This window comes from Phoxinus phoxinus (assembly GCF_949152265.1).
Source record: "Phoxinus phoxinus genome assembly, chromosome: 22".
NCBI classification, from domain to species: domain Eukaryota; kingdom Metazoa; phylum Chordata; class Actinopteri; order Cypriniformes; family Leuciscidae; genus Phoxinus; species Phoxinus phoxinus.
In genome coordinates, this window is record NC_136897.1 from 4,617,668 (window position 1) to 4,644,402 (window position 26,735).

Consider the following 26,735-nt stretch of genomic DNA (forward strand, 5'->3'; position numbering starts at 1 on the left):
TGAATTGATGTTTGTTTATTTGATGGGATTACAATGGAGGTGTTTTTTTTCTATCATTGTTTGACATTACAAAATGTGTACAGTACTTTTCTTGGTTGATGCTAAATGTTCTCTGAACTCAAAAACACAGCCAAACATGTTCGGGAGAATGTCAAGGCACGTCATGTTATTGAGACCAGAACAAGGACCATAGAGGTCAGTCACAGTGTCACTGAGCAGAATTTCAAAGATCACATTAGCCGTCCATCACTAAGACCACAAACAGAGGTCAAGGGTCAGCAACATATTTGGTGTACTCTAGTTTTAAAAGCAGACTACACATAAATGCTGCAAAAAAACAAACAAACAAACACAATGTCAGAAAACCACTTGTTGGTGTGTGATTATAGTTTCCAAAGTAGCATCACATCTTCATTGGCTTTGACATCCCATCTCTTCTGCTAAATATCCTAACATTAGTTTCTCCGTGGAGAATTCATGAGCACTGGCATGATTAAAGAATTGTAGCATAATAAAAACAGGAAGTTGATGTTACTCCTTGTCCATTTATATTCCTCACAACATACACTATGATTCTACAAGGACTTTGATTTGAATCACATAAAGAGCTAACTCAAATAACAATACGACCAGGGCACATCATTTTTTCTCTCTCTCTTTCCATCCACTTGTTGACCTCCCAGAAAACTGGTTTAGAACCAGTCAGCTTCACAATCAAACATAATTTAAAATCCAAAGAGATCCTACGACAACAAAAACACGACACAGAATCAAAATAGAGTATAAAACAAGTCAAGGATTAGTGTAAGGATTTTGGTTGGACAGACAATATTACACCATCACGATCCCGTTCCTTTATGTCGGCATTATTCCGCTATTGCTTGCGAATTAAAAACACATCAGCGTTCCTTGAGCTAAGAAAATAAACTTACCTAATCAGACACTGGATTTCTCAAAATGCAAATATTATATTTCTAAATATTAACAACGTTCTAAAACATAAATAGGATATCTAAAAACAGTTGCAGCAGATGACGGCAGGTCTGTCGGTCATAAAAAGGTAAGACGTGGTCTGTGCGTCTCATATGTAGGGGTACTGAGGGACCCTCCGGGGACTGAGCTGATAGCTGTTGTACGCCCCGCTTCCTCTAGTGGTGCTGCTGGTGCTCGTGGTCACATAAGGGTGAGCGGGGTAATGTTGCTGGTAGTGGCCCGAGAGTCTGTGGACCACACCTCCAATGGAGTCCTTTGGGATAAGACTGGCTGCATAGTGACTGGTGGGCGGGGCATGAATGGAGGGGGAGGAGCCCTGGACAAGAAGGTGCTCCATGTGGGATGCGGGAGTGGGGTAGGTGTACAGGCTGGGGGTGCTGGTGAACGAGGGCGCCTCCTGGAGACAGTAATGAGAGGAGGCCGGAGGGTACGTGTGCTGTCGGCGCAGGGACGATGAGCCACCGGATGGTCCTTGGGATGAGGAGACAGTGGTCTAGAAAAAGGAGAAAAAAAAGGAAATTGAAGCACATGTTCTTTACCATACATTTAGCGGCTAGAGTTAACCAATCGATGAGATTTGATGCTTGCAGATGTGAAGTCGGACACTTTCTGTTTTTCAGTGTTTGTTTGCGTATACTTTGACTACCGATGAAGTGCATTAGATGCAATATCTAATTGGTGTGCGTTTTTGTCTGCATTCGTTTGCTTTTGCTTTTTTTATTATGAGTGGAGCGCCAGTCAGATTGGTGTATATGTGGGGTGATCTTCTGGGGCTGAAAAGTTCAAGATGCAGGGTTTAACATCTGATACCGGCTGAGCTGTGGAACAGCTGGAGCCAAGCTAACGCAAAAACGAAAAGCCAAGAAGTGGAGACACTTGTGAGGAACCAGCGACTGTGCCGTTAGTGTAGCCTTATGCATTTTGTGGAGACCTGGCTGAACAACAATACGCCTGATGCATATGTGGACATACCTGGCCTCTCTATGGTGCAGGCAGGGATGTAAAGGCGACCAAGAAGAGTACAGGTGGGGGTCTGATTTTGTCTGTGAATAACAGATAGTGTAACCCTGGTCATATTATAGTAAAGGAAAGGATATTGAGCTCTTGGTCTTAGACCTTATTATGTGCCAGTGTTGAGCAGCGTTTGGGGCACCACAGGGAACTGACTGTCTTAGCTCCATTGTTCACTCTATTTACATCAGACTTTAAACAACTCTGAGTCCTGCCATATACAGAAATATTCTGATACAGCTATTGTGGTGTGTATCAGGGATGGACAGGACCCTTCAGTGACTGCAGCAATAAGAACTGCCTCCTTCTGAACTCCATAAAGACTAAGGAGGAGGTGGTGGACTTTTGTAGATCTAGGACACAATTGACCGTTCGCAAAGACCCGCCCCCTTTAGTTACTGTTGCTATGTCTGAAAAGCTACGCCGCGTCACGCCCCACCATGTTCTCACGCAGTGAAAAATACATCACGGAGCAGAGAGGACACTGACAATGCACTGATAGACAGGACAGACCAGGTTACTTTTGATATTAAACAGTCACCTTTCAAATTTGGTAATTTTTTAAGTAAGCAATAAGGTACGAGAGGCTGTGCTGTATCGTGAATAAGTCACGGCTGAAGGGCGTTGTTAGGCGCGAAGCGGAGTCAGCCGTGACTTATTCACGATACAGCACTTGCCTCGAGTAACTTATTGCTTTTATAAAACGGTTACCACACAATACAACTATTAAAGCCGAAAAATATGTATCTATGCAACTTTCATGAAGTAAAATACTAAAAGCCTTCCTTCCGCTAGAAAAAAAAAAAAGAGTTCCAGACCGTAAACAGCAACAGAAGTTATATACATTATTTCGACAATAGGTGGCGGCGAAGACTGTCTTTATGAGTGAGTCAGTCAGTAGAGAAGACTTACATTGAAAGGACTCAAACTTGTGATCACAGAGAACAGAAGACTACGGGCACGGGAAAACCCCTTAACTGTTAAAAGGACAAGATATCGCAGCGGACATTCAAACTGATTTTTATTATGAATATATAGGACTGACCTGAAGGAAAATGCTATGTCTACTGTAAATGCAGGTACACTCGCTTACTCGATCTCTCACAATACTCTACTATAGCTTCAGTGAACAATATCGATGAGATCAAGCGTGTTTAAGTTGCTAAGAGCGGTTGCTGGTGATGTTGTGTAGTGTTACATAGAACATTGGTGAAGCGGTCATAGCCGTGTTTTATCGTGAATAAAACAGCTATTGGCCAATCAGAATCAAGGATTGGAACTAACCGTTTTGTAAAGAAATTTAAACAATAAACACTGTTTTGGGGCACTTTAATGTGTCGGACAGATTGTTGTAGAGCCTCAGTTAAAGCTGCTCGTGAACCGATCATCTCTTCCTTCTAGTCAATTCATAGCATCGAATGAACGTTGTTTTAACCGCGGTAAGACGTCAGTACACTAACATTGGAGGATTTTAACTTGAAAAACGGAATCTACTAACTATCCTGACAAAAAAGACAGATAGCGTATTATGATTGGTCAGATCGCCTGTCAATCAAACTCCCTGCGAAAAGTCAATTGCAGCCCGTTTGTATATGTGGGGAGGCCATTAAGGTGGTGCAGTCCTATAAGTATCTGGGTGTAACTGGATAATAAGCTGGACTGATCCCTAAATACAGATGCCCTCTACAAAAAGGGGCAGAGCTGCCTCTTTTGCCTCAGGAGGCTCAGGTCTCTTGATGTCTGCAATGTGCATGTTCAGTCAGCTGTGGCTAGTGTCCTCTTCTATGCTGCGGTTTGTTGGGGAGGCAATATGATGAACAGGAACGACAGACGGTTGGACAAACTGGTGGATAAAGCCAGCTTGGTGCTTGGCAGGAGTCTGGATTTTGTGGGAGTGGTAGTGAAGAGATAGCCTGGTTCTACCAGACTCTCGTACTCATTTCACTGCGTTGCAGAACCGAGGTTTCGAAGATCTTTCATCCCTATGGCCATTAGGCTGTTTAACAGTTCTTAAACCCCCCTCACCCCGCTCATTCCAACTTTACAAAATACTGAACATGCTGAGGCAGTACTCTGGTCTGTTTTGGTATTCATTTTATTGTGCCATTCATTTTTATTATTGGACTTTTAGGGATCATGTGCAATATTTGAGTCTGTAAATTAATTTGAGTTCATTATATTCTTAGGACTATGTGCCTCAAACATGCACGTTCATTTTTGTAAAAAAAAATAATTTGGTTGTTGTGGCTGATTTATTCATTATTAAAATCTGGGTGTTTGTTTCTATAGTCTGTATTTGTTGTGTGAACTACTGGATGCTTGAATTTTCCTAAAGGGATGAATCAAGTATTTATCATCATCATAACATTAGAAATCAGTTATTGAGCAAATACATAATACAGTGTTAAAAACAGTGCTTGTGGTGTTGTGCATTGACAGATGTGGTCACCTGACTGAGGTTAAGTGGTTGAGATCTGCTGGGCTCCTGTTGGGCGTCAGTGACTCTCTCTCCTGAGCTGCTCGGCTGCCTTGTGGCGGCAGCGGCTCTCTTAGGCTTCATGTAGTAATTCTGAGAAAGACCTAAAACATACACAGCCAATGTAGTTTTTTAAAAAGTATTTGTTTTATAAAAGAACACCAAACAGCTGTTGACCAAGCTACACTGAATAAAAATAAAAAAAGATGATACTCGCCTACAGCAAGTGGGATTTTGGCTGATATTGAGCTTTCCACAGGCTGCGCTTTCACAGATGGAGCCACCACTGCCATGGACTTGGACAGGCGTGAGGACTGGAACCCCACATGACTGTTCTGGGGCTTGGGAGTTAGAGGACTGGCGGTGGAAGAGTCCGAATCATGAACGGTTAGACAGCTGATCACATTAGTCCTGTGGCTGGGGCCACAGCTGACAAAAAAAAAATGCAGATTTTTAAAAATCCATGGAATTTCACATTAATGAAAGGAATATAATCAATTATACATTTGGTTAAGTGTGGCAAAACAAGCACTACATTCTTACTGGTAACATCCATCACATTTGCTCAAATATTCAAACACTCGAGTGTGGTTTACTGAAGTTAGATTGAGCTATTTTGATTGTGAAAGAATTTTTATGTCAGTATTAAATGCATACAGTACAGTTCAAAAGCTTGGAGTTGGTAAAATAATTTAATTCTGTTTTTTAAATGAAGCCTTCTTCAAAATGAAAAGTCTTCTGCTCAGCAAGGCTGTATTTATTTGATCAAAAATACACTTAAACAGTAATGTGAATAATAATATTTAAATAAGTTTTCTATTATAATACATTTTAAAATTGTATTTATTCCTGTTATGGCCCAGCTAAATTACTCTATAGTCATCAGTGTCACATGATCCTTCAAAAAAAAAAAAAAATTCTAATATGCCTATTTTCTGCTCAAGAAACATCTCTAATAATTAAAGAATAATATATTATATATAATACTACTACTACTACTAATAATAATAGAATATTAAATCAAAAGAATAGCATTTATTTGAAATAGAAATCTTTTGTCTTTACAATCAACTCTCCATCAATTTAATGTGTCCTTGCTGAACAGGAGAATAAGTTTCTCATAAAACTGGTTGTGTGTGTATATTACCAGGTAGTGACCTCACCTAACGGGGTGGAACTTCCTTTCGTCCTCATCGTCAGAGTCACTGTGTATGGTGATGACACTGACAGCAGGACTTGGGGTGTCGGAGATGATGATGGGCTGAGTGAGAATAGCACTGTATGACTGAGCACTGCTGGGAATACAGAAACGGTCACACGGTATATTAAAAGATCTCTCCACATACAGGGACACTTACTACATTAAGCATGTAGTTTCAAATCATGTTTTACTTCTAAATATAGCACAAGCTTTACAAACAAAATGACAGTTCAAAATGACAATTACTGTTAATGTCACTGTTTATATTATTGAAATATTTGAGTGTCAAAAGTGGGCCAATACCTGCCGCCAGTGTCACAACAGATCCTGCTCCTCTTGTTCTGTGACCTTGTGACTGTAGAGGTTCCTCGACTAAGGGATTGAGTGGAATTGAGACTGCCAAGGATGTGTGGGTTCTGCTGGACAACGCCATTGTGCTGACCGCTCTGAGACACCCTGCAGGACACAACCAATCAATCAGCATTAACCCTTTAACACGCATGTATGTTTAAAAATTCTAGCAGTGTGAATTTAAGGAGACCGTTATTTTACAACGCATCACCTTACTTCCATGGTAATGTGAAATGCTTGTCACGTGATCAACCGCAGCAACAATAGCACTGTGTGACTGATGCATCACTGTTATTTTATTTTTCATTCAAAATATCCACAAACTTGTTAATGTCATGAACTATCTGAAATTACGATTCTCAAATATGTGTCAATTAATATGTTCGGTCATTTAAACACCTTTATAATAATCTTATTAATCGATCTATGACACTTGATGGGCTCTGCCATGTTAGTTTGCACTGCAATTCAGATTATCGGACCCGTCTGATTCAGAACACGCAAATTCATTCACTGTTCCCGAAATGCATGAAAGGAAGATGACTCGGTTACACTTTATTTCAATAGTCTACATTAGACATTCTACTAACTAGAAGTAACTTTTCAACTACATGTCAACTAACTGTCATTAGAGTATTAGTAGACTGTCAGTAGACTGTTAGGTTAGGATTGGGGTTAGGAGAATGAGTTGACTTGTAATTGCCAAGTTACTTTGTCTGTTGGGGGACCAACAAAATAAAGTGTTAGCAGATATTAAGCAGACAGTCTACTAATACTCTAGAGTTAGTTGACAAATTAAGTGTTACCGGCCGTTGTAACGGGAGAAAATTAAGAAAAGAGTAAACGTTCTGACTGCAGCCACTTAAATTACTATTTATATTTAATTCTTTTTTTTTTTTTAAATGAATGATTCAATGACTCAAAGATTTCACTTGTTTCCTTGTTGAAAGAATCCGTGTTTTTGAACAAATATCTTCAATGAATGAATAAATGACAAAAAAAAATGTTTCATTCACTTGTCGCCACCTACTGGTGTAACGAGGTAATTGATACAATCTTTATTTGAAGTGTTATTTTGATGGCTACAGTAGACATCAGTAGGTGTTTATTCATTATTATTGTGTAGCTCTACCTCCAGCTTGATGTTTGCTGTGTAGAGTTCTCGGACAGTAGGGCTTCCAGGGGGGACTCGGTCACTACGGGCTGGTGGCTGGAGTTGTGGATGGTCATGCCAGGAACCTGCTGCCATGCAGAGGGTATGAGGATCTGCTGGGTACCCGCTGGCCAGGCCTGCTGGAGGATCACAAAATATCAGCCTTAGTGACACTGGCACTTTAAAAAAAAAAACTTGAACAAGTCATAGTATACCACTGATTTTCAATCAAACTTAAAAAACAAGATTTACTGACAAATGAATAGAGGGTAAAACAGCTATGACCAAGCTTTCACCACACAATGAGTGACATTGATGCATACACGTAGCCTGGTCCTACCAGACTCTCGTACATTTAATTTGTACAGAGAGTCTGTACAAGCGTTAACTTCCTTGAAGGCGGGTCCTCTGTTGAAGTTTAAAACTATTGGATCTGCCCAGAGCCACTCTGGATCTGCCATAACCAATCGCTAACGTTTGGTCGTGACGTAGGACCGGTAAAAAATTGCCCGGAGAAAACCCAAGAATATACCACAATATTCTTGTGGAGCCAGGCTAGTGAAGAGATCCATGAGGAGAAAATTGCAGGCAACACTGGACATCCTCTTTATAACATTTAGATCAATCGGAGGAGCAGTTGGAGAAGATGACTCATTTCCTGCGTTGCAGAACCGAGGTTTCGAAGATCTTTCATCCCTATGGCCATTAGGCTGTTTAACAGTTCTTGATCCCCCTCATCCCGCTCTTATTATTCCAACTTTACAAAATCCTGAACATGCTGAGGCAGTATAAGCTAACGTTTGGTCGTGAGTCTCGTGACGTATGACTACTCAAACTAACGCACGACCTCAACGTCATCGTTCTCAGCCATTCCCTCAGTTCGCTGGTTGGACCAGTGAAAAATTGATCAGAGAAGAATACACCGCAAGCCCAGACGTAGTACTGAAGGAAAATTAAAATTGAGCGGAAGTACGTAGGAGGGCCTAACCCTAACCCTAACCAGGCTAGCATATATGGCCATTTAAATCTGAATTTATACATCATTTGTCATGCTAACATGCTGATGAAACACGCAGTGACACATCACTGCACTTAAAGTGAACACCCCAATAAATAAATAAACGAATGAATGAAATAATCCAATGCACAACAATTCTGCAATTTGCTCCCGGAGGATAAGGCAGCTTTAGATGTAGCACAGCCATTTCGTATGATTTTAAAAGCCAAGACAAGCACAGCATGCAACAATGATACACAAGCATTAAAAATTAAGATGGGGTGAAAGACAGTAATCCGGCAACCTGTTGGGAAGAACCGTGGCTGTTAAATAGTCAGAAAACAATGAGTGTTTCCACAGAGCAAAACTGCCCAAAAGATCTGCCATGCTGGTACGGGCAGCACTACAGAACCTGCGGACAGACATGGCTATGAGAGAGAGGAACATGGCTGCAAATGTTTTTGAGCTGTAGACAAGATCAGTCCCCTCCCCTGAGAGAAGACGGAGGGCGAACAGACAGTGAGGCTGGGGAAGGAGGGGTGGGAGGTCAGAGAAGGGATATATATATATATAAAAAACAAAACAATTCACACAACAATAAGCTGCAAGCAAAGCACAGAAGAGTCAGCACATGCCTCCCATGCCTGTGTCAGACCTGCACTGAGAAAGAATGATGCGGGAGTGACAGAGGAAAGAGAAAGGGAGGATGATCAGAAAGAAATACAGAAAAGGGGCAAGTAATGATTAGAAAAAAAAATAGCAGTTTGAAAAAAAAGTAAAAAAATAAGATCAGAAAAAAGATCAGAGAGATCAGAAAAATAGTTAAATAAAGATCAACAAGAGATCACAGAGGATCCATAATGATCAAAGAGAGAGATCAGAAAAAAAGATTAAAAAAAGACTGGAAAATAGAGAGATTAGAAAAAAAGATCAAAGAGATCCGTAAAGATCAACAAGAGATCAGAGAAGGCCCAGAATGATCAAAGAGTGATCAGAAAAATAATAAGAAAAAAAATATATACACAAGTAACAATGAAAGAAAGAAAGAAAGAAAGAAAGAAAGAAAGAAAGAAAGAAAGAAAGAAAGAAAGGTAAGACCAAAGAGTGTTCAGAAAGAAGTACAGAGAGACCAGAAAGAAAGGAGGATGCATTTAAGGAGGAGTTTGGAAAGAGGGGCATTGAGAAGTGATGTTAGTGGTAGAGCGCTGGGTGGGTCTCTCTTTACCAGCACTGTGGCTGTCTGCTCCAGTAGGGCAGGCCGTCCTGCCCCACAGCCCAGTGCCAGGGGCAGCGGGTACTGGGACGCCACTCCCGCTGTGTGGGGGTGCAGTGTGGCCACCATCAGAGGCGTGCAGGAGCCCTACGGAGGAGGGGCACCATGGAGGGAAAGGGGCAAAAAGCATGGAAAGATTAGACAAAAGGTCAGACTCAGGTCAAGGGTACAAGGCTGTCATCTCACGTGCCATTTACAGGCACTTGCCAGCAGCAGAACAGGTGTCCATGCAGACTTTAAGAACGGACGTTTCCTCTCCAACTCAACTGGATTCAATTGCAGTGATCAGTTCGATATTATTCACAGGGAACCAGATGTGCTGCATGTCTTACCTGTGTCAGCATGCTGGGTTGAAGCTGAAGGGGTTGCGTGGACTGGTTCTGCTGGACAACAGGAACACCATTCTCCATCCTGACAGGATAGCTAGAGGTTTTATTAGAGGATGGAAGCCCTTTGGGAAAAATAAAAGAGCATCTTCATTTTTAGTGCCATTACAACAAATAAAATAAAAATTGAATGCCATTAAAAAAAAGCCAAAAAATTAATTGTTTGCAACATTTTAACTTAGAAATGTGACAGACAGGGTATTCAACGAGAAAATGATGAAACAATGCAGATAGAACTAATGGTGTGCGTCCAGAAGCTGTCTCGGCAGGTAGCATATGGAGGAAGGCAACAAGGCATGTCCAAATCCAATGTTCACATACTGTCTAATGAGATGCATCTTTCACCCCCCATGATATCCCACAATTCTGTGTTCAAATCTGTGATAGACGCGCTAAAATATAAAGATGCCATCCGAAATTTGCGTTTGGTGGACAGTTAATTTTTTTAATGACTTGTTCAACATTTGAATCTATTTCTAGTGATAAAGTAGTATAGCAGTATTAAATATAATACTCAATACAACTCCATTTCGTTGTAGATAATTTAACTGTTACGCTGCCTCAGAAGTCTGTCTGAAATCAGTTTCAGTCGGTACCTTGTACCTCGCTGGTGACCCTGTGGTTTTAGTTCTCTTAGACTCAACTGCAGCTTTTGATACTGTCAATCACTCGTTGCTCTTATCTAGATTAAAATATGTGGGGCTAATAGGTTCAGTTTTAAATCTTATTTATCTGAGAGATATTTTTCAGTCAGGATTGGCAGCTTTACCTCCTCTGCTGCTCTCCTTGAAACTGGACTTCCCCAGGGCTCTGTTTTAGCTCCCTCGCTTTACTCCCTGTACATGCTTCCTTTAGGCTTGATTCTGATGAGGCATGGTGTATCTTTCCATTTTTATGAGGACGATACACAGATCTATCTGCGTTTAAATCTTTATTAGAATGTCTCGAGGTAGAGCTTTGGCTGGCAAGTCATTTTTTAACATTGAACGATTCAAAGACTGAGGTTATAGTTTTTGGCTCATCTGACAAATTTGAGTTCGATAACAACACTAGGTAATTTGTGTCCTCTGTTGTCGGCTCTAGCTTTTTTCAGCTCCGCCTTCTTGATAAAAATGTAACATTTCGTGCCAGAAAAATCCCTTGAGAGAGCCATTCATGCTTTTATAACCTCCCGCTAGGATTATTGTAGTTCTCTGTACTGCGGCATTTCAAAGTCCCAGGTCATTCGTCTTCAATTGGTTCAAAATGCTGCGGCCAAATTTCTTAAGAAAAGACGTAAATTCGATCATGCCACTCCCATTTTTCGAGCTCTCCATTGGCTCTCAGTCCAATCTAGGATTGACTATAAAATACTCCTACTTGTGTACAAATGTTTGCATCATCTTGCTCCCTGAACTACTACACTCCTATAGCCCGTCCCGAGACCTAAGATCTGGTAAGCTAAATCTACTTACTGTCCCTTGCACTAGGCTAAAACGCAGAGGAGATGGGGCCTAGATTGTGGAACAGCTTACCAGTACAACTCCTATATTAGTTTTTAAATCTCTTCTGAAAACCAGTTCATCTGTTTTCCTTAGCTTTTAAAACTTGCTAATGTCTCTCCTCTGTATTTTTTTATTTTGTCTATTTGACTTATTTGTTTTAAAATTTGCAAATGTAGTTTCTTAGTTGTTCTCTTTTCGATCCTTAGTTATTTGAGCGTGTACAGCACTTTGGTTAGTCCTGTGGCTGTTTTAACTCCTTATCAAGCGCCCCCCTTTTTTGAATATACATGAAAATGCACATTCCGAACTTAAATGGTTGTAATTCAAGAATGCTTTGGAGTTTAGATGTAAGATTGGTCTTGTTTTTAAGAAGACATTTGGCAGATTTTTGTAGAAGAGAAATAAATTAAGAAAGTTAAACAGAAAAAAAGTTATAGAAGTTTGAGTTTATGAAAATGTACAACGTTAAAAATTTAATTATTCATATTTTATATAAAATATATATTTTCAAAACCTGGAGGACTCTAAAAATGCAAAAAAAATCAAAGGCAAAAATCTGAACAAGTTGTGTTTAAAGTTTTAGGTTGATATCTCAAAAAATAAGCTTTCAGTGAGATTTTGTTTGGGCGCAGTACCAAACTTTTTCACTAGTTGACATTACTGCCCATATAAGGGCGCCTCCATTTCCATATGTTGTTTGAGGGATCTGAACCATTATTTTTACAATTTTAATACAATTTATGAAGTAGAAATCCTATTCAGAAGTAGTGTTGGAAGTTTGGCAGATTTTTAAATGAATTCAACCTCTAAGAAACACAAAAAGAACACGTATGTGCATTATAGCTCGCTGCCACGAATGGTGAATCACAAATGGTAAATCTATAATTTTTTTATTTATATTTAAAACATTTTCAGACCTTTTTTTCTAAAACAATTGAATGGATGCTATCTTTTGAACTCTTGGCATGAAAACAAACTGAGGTTTCTATTCTTTCATGATTTTTCATGTTCATCACTATTTCAAAATAAAGGTCTGAACACGCCTTAGGAGTATGAAAATATTCTTGTTGCATATTGATAAATTACGGCTCCTCTGTAATGTATTTTAAAAATCAGTCACCACAAATGAAAACTAGAGATTTTAAGCTTTCAAATGACATATAGTTTGTCAAGATTGGTTTAGGTTTAGTATAGGATATTACTGTTTAAAATATATAATGGCCGCGGGCCCGCGGGCCCGCCGGTGCCAATATAACGGGTTAAATGTGCTTTATAAATAAAAGAACTAAACTTGTGTGCAATCGCCGCCTGCAAAGTCATTGCCTGATAGGGCGGCGAAGCAACAAGTCAGTTGTCCAAGCTTTCCATAGAATCTGGCTTAGACACCCATAATGCACCCTGCTCCAGCTCACCTTGGATAGTGGTGGGGGGGCAGACGATGAGGGTTTGCTGGAAAGGTTCAGTCTGAGCACACAGCTGTGTGGGGCGGGTCTGCATGGGGATGCTGGGTTGGGCCAGGCCTGGGATGTTTATGGTAGCCTGCTGGTAAAGGGCTGGCTGGTAGTTGAGGAGAGGAACAGCTCCAGCAGCAGACGGGACCTGGCTGTGCTGGTTAAGCTGGCTGCTGAAGGTCACAGTCAGGTTTCCAGCAGATCCAGGAACAGCGTTAGCAGCAAACAGGGCCTTTCCACTGTCAAAGCTACTGTTCCTTCTCTTGCAGATATCCATGTTCTGGAAGCACGACTTCACACTACAAAAAAAAAAAAAAACATATGAGAACCAATTTAAAACACATCTCTCTCAAAATGAACAAAAGCTAGAATTCCATGTCTTCTTCAAAAGAACATACTGAGAGCTGTGTGGGAAGCTCAGCAAGTGGCTCATGGTCACAAACGGATGTGCCAGGGTTTTCGTGGGTGTGATTCTTTTATCCGCGTCCAATCTCAACATCCGCTTCAGCAAGTCAATCAACTCCCGTCGGTCCGCCTTCTCGGCCAACATGTCCGTCCCTTCTAAATGAGTAGGCAGATTGACCTGGAAACCGATCAAAAAACAAGAAAGATTTAGTATTACACGTCTAGTATTGACACATTGCATCCTAGAGATCTATTTGTAATTACCTGCATCATGTCGTCTAAACAATTGAAGATGTATTTTCTCGCTTCTTTTGACTTGATGCCCATTTCAGACTCATGCTCAGATGGGGTCTAGAAAAATACAGATGTGTCAGCCGAGTAAAATATTCACTGTTATGTCATTCAGCATTAGTTTTATTTTAACCCCACCAAAAAAAAAAAAAAAACGTAACGATGAGTACTGACTTTTAACCTCCACAAGGGATAGCTGGAGTCTGGTCCTCTGTTAAAAAAGCGGCTTGTCTTTGTGCCAGCACTCAAAAGATACTCTGGAGGCAATCCCTGTGTCTGAGAAATGTACCGAATCTGGAGAGGGAAAACGGAAAGGTCAAGTCTAGTACAAAGACTAGGGAAGATTTCAACATGAAGGACCCAGAAACCAATCAAAGCAAGCCATCTTGAAGAACATCTCAATTCTGTAGTTGTTACACGAGGCATGTATGAATACCCGACACAAGTATGAATTCTCCTCCCCCATCATATCTGTCACAATAATTGTAATTTTATCTCTGCAGTTTTAATAAACCATACATCTAGAGTTCTTACTAGAACCAGGAAGTATGACCACATTAGCCCAGTTCTGTCTACACTGCACTGGCTCCCTATTAAACATCACATACATTTTAAAATCTTGCTGATTACTTACAAAACACCAAACGGTTTATCTCATCAGTACTTAAGCGAGCTCTTATAGTCCGTCACGTCTATTGCGATCTCTAAATTCTGGCCAATTGAAAAGACCTAGAAATATCAAAATCAACTGCAGGCTGTAGATCCTTTTCCTGTTCAGCACCCAAACTCTGGAAGTCTTCCTAGCCTCGTTCGGGAAGCAGACACTCAGTTTAATTATAGACTAAAAACACCTTTCATACACGTAACACGTGATCAATTTCTATTATTCAAATCAGTTAAATGATTGCATAAATGATGTCAACCGGAACCAGGAACACTTCTTATAACAACTGATGTACTTGTTACATCGTAAGAAGAATGACATCTACACTAATATTAGTCTGTCTGTCTTATCCTGAGGTTACCGTAGTTAGCCGTGTCCGGTCCGTATCCAGATCAGATGTGGACCTGCACCTAGACACAACCGAAACGCAGCCCTGAATGTCAGCAGAGACCATGTCTACTAGACAATCCCCTGTGAAGGCCTCGTCGACGCGACAGACATCAGCACAGATCCTCAGCAAAGACCACGAGAACCAGACAGGTCCTCCACACAGACCCTATAGCCAGCTCTGGCTCCATACCGGCATGACGAATCGATCTTCAAGCAGAAGGAACTGGATGAATATTTGAATGCTACCGATCGCGATCTGAATTCACACCTTGGTTGTTCGTTGGCCAGAGGAGAACTGGTTTCTCCCAAAGTTTTTTTTCTCTATTCGGTCACCTGATGGAGTTTGGGGTCCTTGCCACGGTCGCCTCTGGCTAGCTTAGTTTTGGATACTTAAAGGATAATTCCGGTATTTAACACCTTGAGTCTATATTGTAGTTTGTTTTGGATGAACAAGAGTGGTGGACAACATTTTTTTGACAATGGTTCCTCTCTCGAGTTTTTGACTATAAAAGAATTGGCCATGGACCCATTTAACATGGGAGTCAATGTGCATGTCCGAAAATGTCATTAAAACAACCTTTAACATTATTTTTCAAAACTGTGCAACTCACCGAGTGATTAGTGATGTTAGTTGATGTTCCAGAAACAAAAAGTGTTGCGAAATACAGTTTCTGTCGTGTTTTATTCGTCATTTTGTAAAATCCCATTGTTGAAAAAATAGTTCCACTATAGCAAAATAAAGGGATTGGAATCATATATTGTGACGATATATTGTTTATAATCATCAACTAACATCACTAATCACTCGGTGAGTTTAACAGATTTGTAAACGAACATCATTGGCTGTTTTAATGACATTTTCGGACATGCACATTGACTCCAATGTTAAATGGGTCCATGGCCAATTCTATTATAGTCAAAAACTCGAGAGAGGAACCAGTCAAAAAAAATTTGGCCACCACTCGTTCATCCAAAACAAACTACAATATAGACTCAAGGTGTTAAATACCGGAATTATCCTTTAATATTCAACAATATAATTATATTATTTTTGCATTATATGCAAACTGAGCTGGACGATGGCATAATTCTTTGCAGAACTACTTTCTAGATTAAATTAACTTAAAAAATGGATGATCTTTTCAACGGAACTGAATCAATACGGAGTCAAGTAGCCTATTACAAAAGCACAACGTTTTGTTGTTACTGTGAGTCTACACAAATAAAAAAAGACCCTTTACAATTTCGAATGATGTATTAGTCTTATCTGTATGACCAAAAATGTATGTAAGAGTATTTTAAGTTGTTTCCACTGTTATCAGTAAAAAAAATGCAAGTGATCGCGTTGGCAACTTCATGCAGTAACCACACTATACTTAACCCTCTGGAGTCTAAGGTGTTTTTGGGGCCCTTGGGATGTTTTGAAATGCCCTGATATTTGTATTTTTTTCAGTTGCTTATAAACATATTAATGGCAAAGGTGTAATTACACTATTTAGCACGAACATGGCTATCATAATATGTGAGCAACATATATGTACATGTTTGCATTTTTGAGAGAATATTATTTATGCGTGATTATTCAAAAAACTCAAACTTAAATTGTCTGATATAAGACCACAAACGACCAACTTCACATATTCCCACAATACTTTTGACTAATGGATCTTGTCGGCTAGAGTATTTACTTCAAAATGATCTGAAAATCATCCGGGCTAATCGTTCACATTAAACAATAGATTGATTTAAATTTTGTAAGACACTTTTTGTTTGGAAAGGCAATATGCAGGGGGGCGTGAATGATCCAAGAAGGTCATGAATAATGTCCTCATTCACACCTGAAGACAAAGACCTGCTAATGCTGCAGTGCATACTAATGAGCCTTAGGTGTCACTGTGGCTACAAGAAAAAATGCAAAGACAACACACACACATATATACATACATATATACATACATACATATATATACCGGTATATATATATATATAAATATATATATATATATATATATATATATATATATATATATATATATATATATATATATATATATATATATATTACTACAGAATTGGTTCAGAGTTAGAAACATCTTGAAAAAAAGTGTATTTTTCCACAAACTGTATGCTTGCAAATTGTATAATATCCAAGGTAAACATTTCTAGTAATTGTGCAGTTAATTCTCATTCGTATTTTCAGAAAGTTTTGGATTATGTAGGCTATCCTCTCCCCAAATTTGTCACTAATAAAACACAAAAATAATTTATAGAGAAGGCTTATATTGACCTTTTAAGATTTTGTTTGCACCTTGTAAATTAGGTTTTGATGTGGCAGTAAAAGCTTTATAAATAATCTATCCAAAACGAAATTTTGTCTTTCATATTTCGTCTGTAACATATGGTCTTTTATAATATATATTAGGGCATAAATGTTAATTTGCAGTTTAATATGTTGCTTATACAAATACATTTTATTTCAACGTATTCAGTCGATTTTTACTCATCTCAGTAGGCAATATAGATAGTTTGCTAAAAGCGAAACTCGCGCGAGCTGTAGTAAACAACATGCATATGTGCCGTGCATTCATTCAAACACAGAAACGCGATTCAAATTTAAACAGTCTTTTGCGGTTTATAGACACCATTTCATATCGCGATTAGAACAAAGCACTTACTGATGATCTGCAGCTGGATCCGTTGTTCGGCTACTCCAGCACGTTTGAGGTAAAATTTCCAGAATTATCACGATATTATTATTCCTCACAGCGAGTGTGTTGTCCAGCTGTTGTGGGCGTTGACTGGTTTGCATGTGTTGCTTCAGATTATCTGCGTTTGAATAGCGCGCGCTCTCGATGGGCGTGTCACATTAGCGGAGTAATGAGGTGCCAGAAGGATAATGAGCACAGCTGATCTCTCGCTCTTTTTATATAGATTACATAAACAGAGAATATTTGTTTTAGTTTTGAATTAGATAATTTAAAACTACACACTTAAATGATTATAGAGATATATAGCTCATGTCTGAGTGAATAGTATTCGCTGAGATTTGTTTAAATTTAGAAACGTGCTTCAGAAAAAAAGTTCACGGAGACGGAGAGGCATAAAGCACTCCCTGTTTACTTTCTTTATTTTACAAAAGCACAATGTTTTATTTCGATTGTAAGTGGACACATAAAAAAGTAGACATTTAACAGCTTATTTTCTCATATTTCTTAAGGCTGTATGACCAAAACTGACTGAGTATTTTAGGTCTATTTTGCTGCTATGTAAAAAAAAACGAGCAAAACGCGCCCGCGCGTTTGCCGACCCCAGGGGGTTAAGCTTCCACACTCCACACAAACACTTGTATATGTGCCCAATAGCACACAGTTATCTAGGTTAACTTGTTTAAACTATATGCCATATTTGAGGTTGATGGATGATAGGCGAATATTTGGATTTCCTGCCTGATATGCTGTAACCACGCCGTTAACAATCTGTCCCTCACGGACCGCACTACTTCCTGTAACATAATATATGTGACCTGGTCATATTCTGATGCTCCTGGATACAGCGGCCAGCCCAGAAAGAGCTCTGCAATCACACAGCCCAGCGACCACATGTCAATGGCTTCACAGAATGGCAGACCCAGGATGATCTCGGGGGCTCTGTGAATAGAAAGTGGGAAAAAATTACCATTTCAATATCATAATCAATGCAAATAGGCTGTATTTCTCTTTGATAAATCATTGAAAATTCCATCTGGTAATCTCTTCTACAGGGATGCCTGATCATTAAACATCTACAGATTACAGATAAACCCTTCTTACCTGTAGTAACGTGACTGGAGGTAAGTCGAGCAGACGGCTTTGGAGACGTGACTGGCTGATCCAAAGTCGATAACCTTTACCCTGTAGGGCTGTCTGATGGGGTCAACCAGCATGATGTTCTCAGGCTTCAGATCAGCGTGGATGAGACCCAGGCTCTTGAGCTTCATCAGGGCCGTGGCCACCTGCTGCAGGATGGGGCGGATGTGCCTCAGAGGCAGTGGGCTGAACTTACTGTGCTTCAGGAAGTCATAAAGGTTCTGCTCCAGCATTTCAAACACCAAGCATGTGTGGCCCTTGTGTTGGAAACACTCGTAGGAGCGCACAAAGTTGAACTCGTCAGCGTTCTCCGCACTGAGACGATTCAAAATGCTCACCTAGAAGAGGATCAATGACGAAAAGTGTCCACAATTAATAAAAGGGAAAAAACAATTACGTAAATTAGGCTAGTTTAAAACATGTGCCAGGTTCTTAAAATTTTAATCTTTGTATTCTAGGGGTGTAAAAGGCTACATTTTCACGCTACTGCATCTCTAGGGCTGGGTATCGAGTTCAATACTTTTTAGGTACCGACGGAATAGCCTCGATACTATCGAGTATCGAAACATGCCTTGTCGTTCGGTACCAAATTTCGATACCTAAGGGATTGATCTTGTCAACGTCAGTGAGCCAATAAGTATGCAGCATGATTGGCTGTGGCGGAAAAACACTAGTTAAAACACTTCTAAACACTATAGAAGCATAAAATGTCTACTATGAAACAATTAGAAACAAATAGTTTGATTATGTAATCCAAATAAAAGGTGAATTTCTCTCTATAGGCGCGCGCGTTCACTTTACTGCAGAGATGACGAATCAGCTGTCGTCATCTTTGCAGCCAACACATACGAGAATGTGCGCGAGTTTGTGTGTGCTCGCGTCTCATTGCGTATGTGTGCGAGTTTGTGTGTGTGTGCTCGCGTCTCATTGAGTATGTGCGCGAGTTTGTGTGTGCTCGCGTCTCATCGAGTATGTGTGCGAGTTTGTGTGTGCGTGTGCTCGCGTCTCATTGAGTATGTGCGCGAGTTTGTGTGTGCTCGCGTCTCATCGAGTATGTGTGCGAGTTTGTGTGTGCGTGTGCTCGCGTCTCATTGAGTATGTGCGCGAGTTTGTGTGTGTGCTCGCGTCTCATCGAGTATGTGCGCGAGTTTGTGCGAGTGTGTGCTCGCGTCTCATTGAGTATGTGCGCGAGTTTGTGTGTGTGCTCGCGTCTCATCGAGTATGTGCGCGAGTTTGTGCGAGTGTGTGCTCGCGTCTCATATGAGTACCGGCATGTGCGTCGAGAGTTTGCGCGCGCGTCTCATATTAATGTGCACGGAGAGCTCCGCGCGTCTCGTGTGTAGAGTTTGCATGTATGTGCGTGAGCGACTTTAGGCGTGTCGTTGTGCATTTCATATTTATTTGTTTTAGCAATCAGCAGTATACATGTATGTGTGACTACTTAGTTAGTATATGTGTATGCAAGGGTTTCATATGTGTGCGTGAAAGAAGTTTGATTTAAGCCCTAGATGGCGCCTCATACATTTTAATAAAATTTTCATTCAGATTCATTGTTAAACTGAGTGTCTGCTGGCGCACCCCAATCCAAAAAGCACAACCAGTTTTATTAGTAATGTTACCCTGAGTGAGAAGTGTTACCAGAATTTGTTTTAATTAAGGTGAAAAATTAAAGTTTTGTGTTTAATGTGTTTTTGTTGATGTTGAAATGGATTTTAAAAACTATGGTATCGAAAAAAGTATCGTTAGGAACCGGTATCGAAACTGAGATATCGAAATTGCCACTGGATCGAAAGATTTTGAACAATACCCAGCCCTATGCATCTCTCGAACACACAGTGAGCTGTGTGTAAAGTAGCATTTCTCAACGGGAGGGGATTTATGGACCTTCCTAAATGAACAATATGATTCAGCACGTAATTACATTTCACAACTTTAAAAAAGCAGCGTTAAGTAGTCACCTTTGACCTTTTTCATTATGCTGTTGGTAAGGTTGTTCTTTGTAAAACTGCTTAAACAATATGTTTTGTAAAACAAAGTACACTGAAGTGCAAACACTAAAATGTGCAAACAGTTTCATTTAACTAATTTCTATTAAAAAAAGTCTGAAATACGAAAAAGGAAGCGATGGCTATAAAGATGTGAAATGTACAGACTGGGAACTTGATATATACGTGATATTTTGCAGTTTTTATTGCGATACCCAGGATTTAACCGCAAAATGTTTAAAATCACAATATTTTATTGTGGCTTAAGAATCGTGATATCATTGCATCGTGGGGTCTCTGGTGGTTCCCACCCTTACCAGGGTCTTTGCAGTAAAATTAGGCTACAATGAAATCTTGAAAAGCGGTAACAACCCAAGATTGCAAACAATACCCACTACAGAAACACAGATACTATCATAACATACCTCGATCTGTCCCTGACGTGCATATGATGGATGGTTCTTCAGGATTTTGATGGCCATAATCTCATTAGTTCCCCTTTTCCAGCACTTGGCCACCTGCCCAAATGTGCCCCGACCGAGAAACTCAAGAACTTCGTAGCTGTTGGAGACGGAGCAGAGGATCTCGTGTTGGACCAGCTGGTAGTCCCCTTCCCCATTGGAGCTGCTGCTTTTGGTGGTGGTGGCCGAGTGCGGGATGGACTGGGCGGTGGTTCCTGTTCCTCCCGTACGAGCGGAGAAGGCAGGAGCCGAGAGCTCCTCCAGAATCTGAACGCTGCCGCTACCACTTCCTCCGGAAGTCTCCACTTCCTCATTCTTCCTCTTCACACCGTACCTGTGCCCACGGGAAGAGTGGGAATCCGAGTGGTGGTTGTTGTGGGAGGTCCTGCGACTGGACCCACGCGGGAGGCTCCCGGTGCTGTCTGCAGCACGGACCACAACCTGGCCCCGGGACGCTGGGGGGAAGATCAGGCCGGAGGTGCCGAAAGGGAGGCCCGCTCCGGGGTTGAAGCTGTACTGGCCCACAGAACTATACGCTTCATTGGAAGCGTCCCAAGCACAGCTCTCCACCTTCATCTTTTTCACCCTGCAGAAGGCACTGGAAGACACAGATGGAGGGGAGAAAACCTGCAGCTGTGAAGCCATGCCTGCGAATATTAGATGAGATTTGGCATTGTTGAAAACAGAAAGAACGAAAAGCACTTTTAAATGGCAACACTGATATCAACACGAGTGAAGTCACAAGAAAAAAATATGTTAAATATTTCTTATAAATGGACACATCTAGGGCCCTGTTGACACCTGGTGTTAAGATGTGTTTTAGTCGATCGTATCAAAAGCAGACGCGGCAGTGTGATTGTAACTGAACTGATGCGTTTATAACCCATATACAATTTTGATAAAAGTTTTGTTTTTCATGCTCCTCAGTACACAGCTAATTTTCTGGATTTACAACTATTTAAAACATCAAATGGCAAACGAAATGAAACCGCGCTACTCGTTGCTGCACTGCGCAGACCGTTTATCAGCTCGGACTAATATTATGGGGCGGTCACACTGCACTTTTTGTTCCATTGACTTCCATTCAAACGCAAGCGAATGCGGCAGACCAGAAATGCAAGCTCACGAGAAAAGTTTCACATTTCACTGCATTGAAGTTTGGTGAATTCTGAGCTGCGAATTCACATCACGTGAGGATGCGTGACCAGTAGAAGATCGATACGTCACGGCGTGACCTCTTGGCCTGAATTCACAACATGGCAGTGAGATCTACTGCAAAGCTTTTCAAATTTGGCGCAGAATTCAGTTTTGAACAACAGATAGGCCTATCAGATCAAAGAGCGCTGACATGGAAACCAGGAAAACCATTTAAGAGTGAAATTTAAGGGCTTTTAGGAGCTTTACACTTTTTCCAGCACTTTAAAGCTTTAAATATGATCAAATTTAAATGTTATTTTTAACGATGATTTGTAAAACTAAAAAGTTTACATTTTTTAGGAAAACTAACACTAACTTTTTATTTAAAAAGACATGAAATTACCACTATAACCAGTAGATGGCGGCAGAGGAGCACTTATTGACTACTTGGCCATTTCTAATATACATGAAAGGAGGAAGTAATTTAATGTGCATTGTGTAATATTTAGACAAACGCAAAAAAAACAAAGCTAAAGTAATGTCTATAACACCCTCTTTTCATTTTTTCTGTAAAGATCTTAAAATATTCCATGACTCATTGAACTCAATTACTAGAAATAAGAAATGCATAAAAGAAATGCATAAAAAAGGGGGTGCACGGATACTGCAGGGGGGGGGGTGCACGGATACTGCAGGGGGGGGCGGGGGGATGGGGGGTGCGGGAGATCAGCAGGAAACATTGGTCATCGCTGGAACATGCCCAACATAGAAGTTGCTCGCCATAGAAAAGCACCTCTTTCCTGTGATTGTTCCGGTGAGAAGACGAACAAGAAGCTAAGCTCGTGAGGCACAGTCAAAAGCTGTTATATATTGCCGATTTTATATATTGTTCATGCAAAGCATCACTGAAATATTTAAATGTTCTTGTTTATTTAAATGAAAAGTCAAGTTCTGATCTATTATTCTCTCTTACTGTTATACAATTCGATGACATTACAAAGGGAAACTATTTCAGGTGTTTTTCATTGCACGTTTTTCAATTTAAAAAATCGTTCCGTTTTTATACAAAAATTTTGTGAAATTATTTGGTAGTCAAAGTAGGGCTGTAAACGATTAATCGCGATTAATCGAATCCAAAATAAAAGTTTGTTTTTACATAATATTTGTGTGTGTATTGTGTATAATTATTTTGTATATATAAATACACACACATGCATGTATACATTTAAGAAAAATGTGTTATTTATATATAAAATAGTTATATTTTTATATGAAATAAATCATATAAAAATATATATGCCGTATATAAATGCAAATATTTCTCAAATACATACATGCATGTGTGTGTATTTATATAGGCCTACACAAAATAATTATACACAATACACACACATATATTATGTAAACACAAACTTTTATTTTGGATTCGATTAATCGTTTACAGCCCTAATACACACACATGCATATATATATTTAAGAAAAAATTGTTATTTATATATATTATATAATAGTTATATTTTTTATATAAAATAAATCATATAAAAATATATATGCCGTATATAAATGCAAATATTTCTCAAATACAGGCATATGTGTGAATTTATATACACAAAATAATTATACACAATACACACACATATATTAAGTAAACACAAACTTTTATTTGGGATTTGATTAATCGCGATTAATCGTTTACAGCCCTAAGTCAAAGGTGTGTGTGTGTGTGTGTGTGGGGTTGGGGTCGAGATTTGTTTTGTTTTTTTGGGCAGATTTTTTGAAAGGTTTAAAGGGGGGAGCAACCAAAAAAGTTTGAGAACCACTTAGGGCTGGGCGATAAATCGATTTTATCGATTAACTCGAATGTGTGTAGTGTACGTCGATATGTTTGAATGAAAATCGGTTTTCTCTAACATCCGCCAACGCTCCCTCTGGGCTCCCGTAGTTCCGAACGGGCTCAGCGCGTTTGCCACAGAGCGACACAAACAACATCGCAAATGAACAAGACCGCAGCTGCACAAGCACACCCGCCAAAAACATTTACAAACTGAATCTGCAGGGCTGCCAACTCTCACGCATTCACCATGAGACTCACGCAATTGTCACTTTCCACACGCTCTCACGCCACACACCCATTTTCTCATGCAGAGAAAATCGCAAAGCAAAGAGGACACTGACACCGAAGGTTACCGTACTATTGATATGACACAATCTCAGCTCTCAGATTCTGTCAATTTAATTACAAAATTCAAACAATAAACACCGTTTCGGCGCTTGTAAATGTGACGTGACAGATCGCTGACAGACTTCAGTTCAAGCGGCACGTGAACCGATGTTACTACTAACTTAGTTAATAGTAAATAAACACAAATGATCAATAGGTAATTTGAAAGATACAGGTCAACTTACCGAAATGTAATAAAATCGATCGATCAAGTGTTTTTCAACCGCGGAGTCACGTTTACCTCATCCATTTAATGACCATAGCACGTTAGTTGGACTTAAAAAAATTGTCTGTAGAGAGGAGTATTTTGCTAAATATGATAACTATATTAAATATTTATTATATTTTTACCTATATCATTAAAATATTATAACGTTGTCGTTATAAAAAACTTATTCAATTTGATTTGAGACGTAATTTTTAAACCTTTAATAATAATACCAGCTGACAGATGTTTTTTTTTTGGGGGGGGGAAAGAAAAATTCACACAACACATTAACGTATCTACTGTACCTAATATTTATCCAAAGGAATCAATATTGAATGAAGATCAGAATCAATTCACAAGAATTTAATTGAAATTGTGAAATTTGTGTCGAGCAATAATAAAAACAGTAGCATACCAGTCATTGTATCCTACCATGTAAACATTGTGTTGTCATGACAAGTTGTCACTAAACTTAATAAAAATCTGTTTAGTCACTAACTGTTTTGACAATCACAATACACATAATTGTGATGCAATTTTTTATTTTTTTTACTTTGAACTTTGAGCGTTGTAACTTAACTTGCAGATGTTGTTTTTGCTCAAAACAGCAACATTACACACTAACTAAAGTTAGAAAAGTGAAATCATACTTTACCACCCCTTTAAATAAGTTATATGGTACCGAAATTGGTACAGAGAACTGTGAAATTTTACTTTTATTGGTAAAGACTACTGCGACAACCCTGGCAATTATCAAATATCCATATTTTAACATTAAATCCAGTGGTCATATTATTATTATTATTATTTTTTTGATACTTAAGATACCCCTAAAAATTGCAAACAATTTCTTTATAATATATGACCGTAGCAATACAGAACATTATGCACAAATTACAAAAAAACAGAGCATGTGTTGTTAATATTTTAGATTTCATAAATATATGATGACAACTCCTATAACAACTGGTAGGGACACACGTGAAACCTAAATGTGCAGGATTTCCTTTATGAATCTTTCTGTAAAGATTTAAGATATAGTAGTAATATTTTTCTCAGGTTTAATGTATATTTTTTATTCAGTACCAGGCTGATGTATCAAAGCAAGTTTTGAGGGTAGTGAATTAATGTAATAAAAAAAAATGCAAATTGTAAAGCAAGTTTCGTCCCATATCTATGTAATCCCTACATCCAGGGGTTTCAACGACAAAAAAACAACAACATTTATATTATTAGATTTTTTTAAATTGGTAGTTAGCTGACCGGCCAAGACTCTGGATTGAGGGTCTCTCTCTTTCTGTCTGTCAGTAAAGGCTGAAACCCCCTGATTCACACAAGCTTACACAGAGGAGCGTCGAAACTAAACATTTAAATCAAATAAAACACATCAAAACATAACTGAAATATCAAAGATTAACAAAGAGCTGCACAAATTGTCTATTAAACGAGTTTTACAGTGAAACCAAACCGATGTTTACAACCACCGACCGACTCCACCCTTTTCGAGAAAACTGCACTATTGTCGCGAAGCAACAAAAAAGAAAGAAAAAATATACAAAATTAACTCAAAAGCACTGAGATTGTACCTTGATATGTCAACATTAATATCGCAGTCGTGACTAGATAGACATTTAGTGACATTGTTGCAGGGATCCTCGAATTTGCAGGCGCTACATTGTATCATCTGTTGGCTGATAAGCAACCAATCGTTAAAGTTAGTTACAATATAACATATTAAATGCAAAACTAAAATTAAAGTACCACAATGACTCACAGTACATGAAAAAAAATAATTGGGGAAATGACCAGAGTTAAGCAAATCCAATCCCCTTCACAAAAGCACGTTCAAACGCATTAGATGTAAAAATGAGTGTCATTAAACACATTGCGGACATATATATATTATGGATGCTTATTGCTATATTAATACCTGAGCGTGTCGTTGATCCTGGTGTCTGGGACAGAGGAGAGCTTTAAATCCCTCGGATCTGGATTCTAGGCCTTCATTGTTTCAGAGCTACTCCGGCCCAACAGTTAACTCGAAGATAAACAGCGATCGGTATAAAAATACAGCTCCATCAGTCACAGTGAAGCGTGACCAGTGGCACTGCTCATAAAATCGTCGATTCCTGCCCGTGGACTAAAAATAAACCTGATTAAAACCCAGGCAGAAAGAGGCTGTCGAGCTCCCCGGTACATCCGAAGCCTGACTATCAGCTGCTTCAGTCAGACTCAGGCTTCCTGTCCACGGGCGCAGCACTGCGCATGCGCACACGGCTTTACACGTTTTGTAACACGCAGAGATTAGCAATTGTGCAACTGTTGATGCTGGGAAAATACCATGCCACTGCT

The 26,735-nt window shown here is 39.5% G+C and overlaps 1 protein-coding gene across 6 annotated transcripts; it reads right to left on the reverse strand.

The window, feature by feature from the left end:
* On the reverse strand, positions 1 to 26,646 carry hipk1b (homeodomain interacting protein kinase 1b). Of its 6 annotated transcripts, none has more exons than XM_079598400.1 (16): positions 26,314 to 26,646; positions 20,782 to 21,464; positions 18,336 to 18,709; positions 18,050 to 18,173; positions 13,647 to 13,766; positions 13,446 to 13,532; positions 13,175 to 13,359; positions 12,738 to 13,075; positions 9,788 to 9,906; positions 9,408 to 9,542; positions 7,165 to 7,322; positions 5,985 to 6,137; positions 5,644 to 5,775; positions 4,698 to 4,909; positions 4,454 to 4,584; positions 1 to 1,486 (listed from the first exon to the last, which is right to left on the reverse strand). In XM_079598400.1, the coding sequence occupies exons 2-16, from the start codon at positions 21,460 to 21,462 to the stop codon at positions 1,082 to 1,084; spliced, it is 3,354 nt and encodes a 1,117-aa protein (XP_079454526.1). In that variant the 5' UTR covers positions 21,463 to 21,464; positions 26,314 to 26,646; the 3' UTR covers positions 1 to 1,081. The 6 variants fall into 6 exon arrangements, with proteins under 6 accessions (XP_079454526.1, XP_079454525.1, XP_079454527.1 ...); XM_079598399.1 differs by having other exon boundaries at positions 7,165 to 7,325; XM_079598401.1 differs by having other exon boundaries at positions 7,165 to 7,325; positions 20,782 to 21,415; positions 26,314 to 26,613.
* Positions 26,647 to 26,735: the final 89 nt, after the last annotated feature.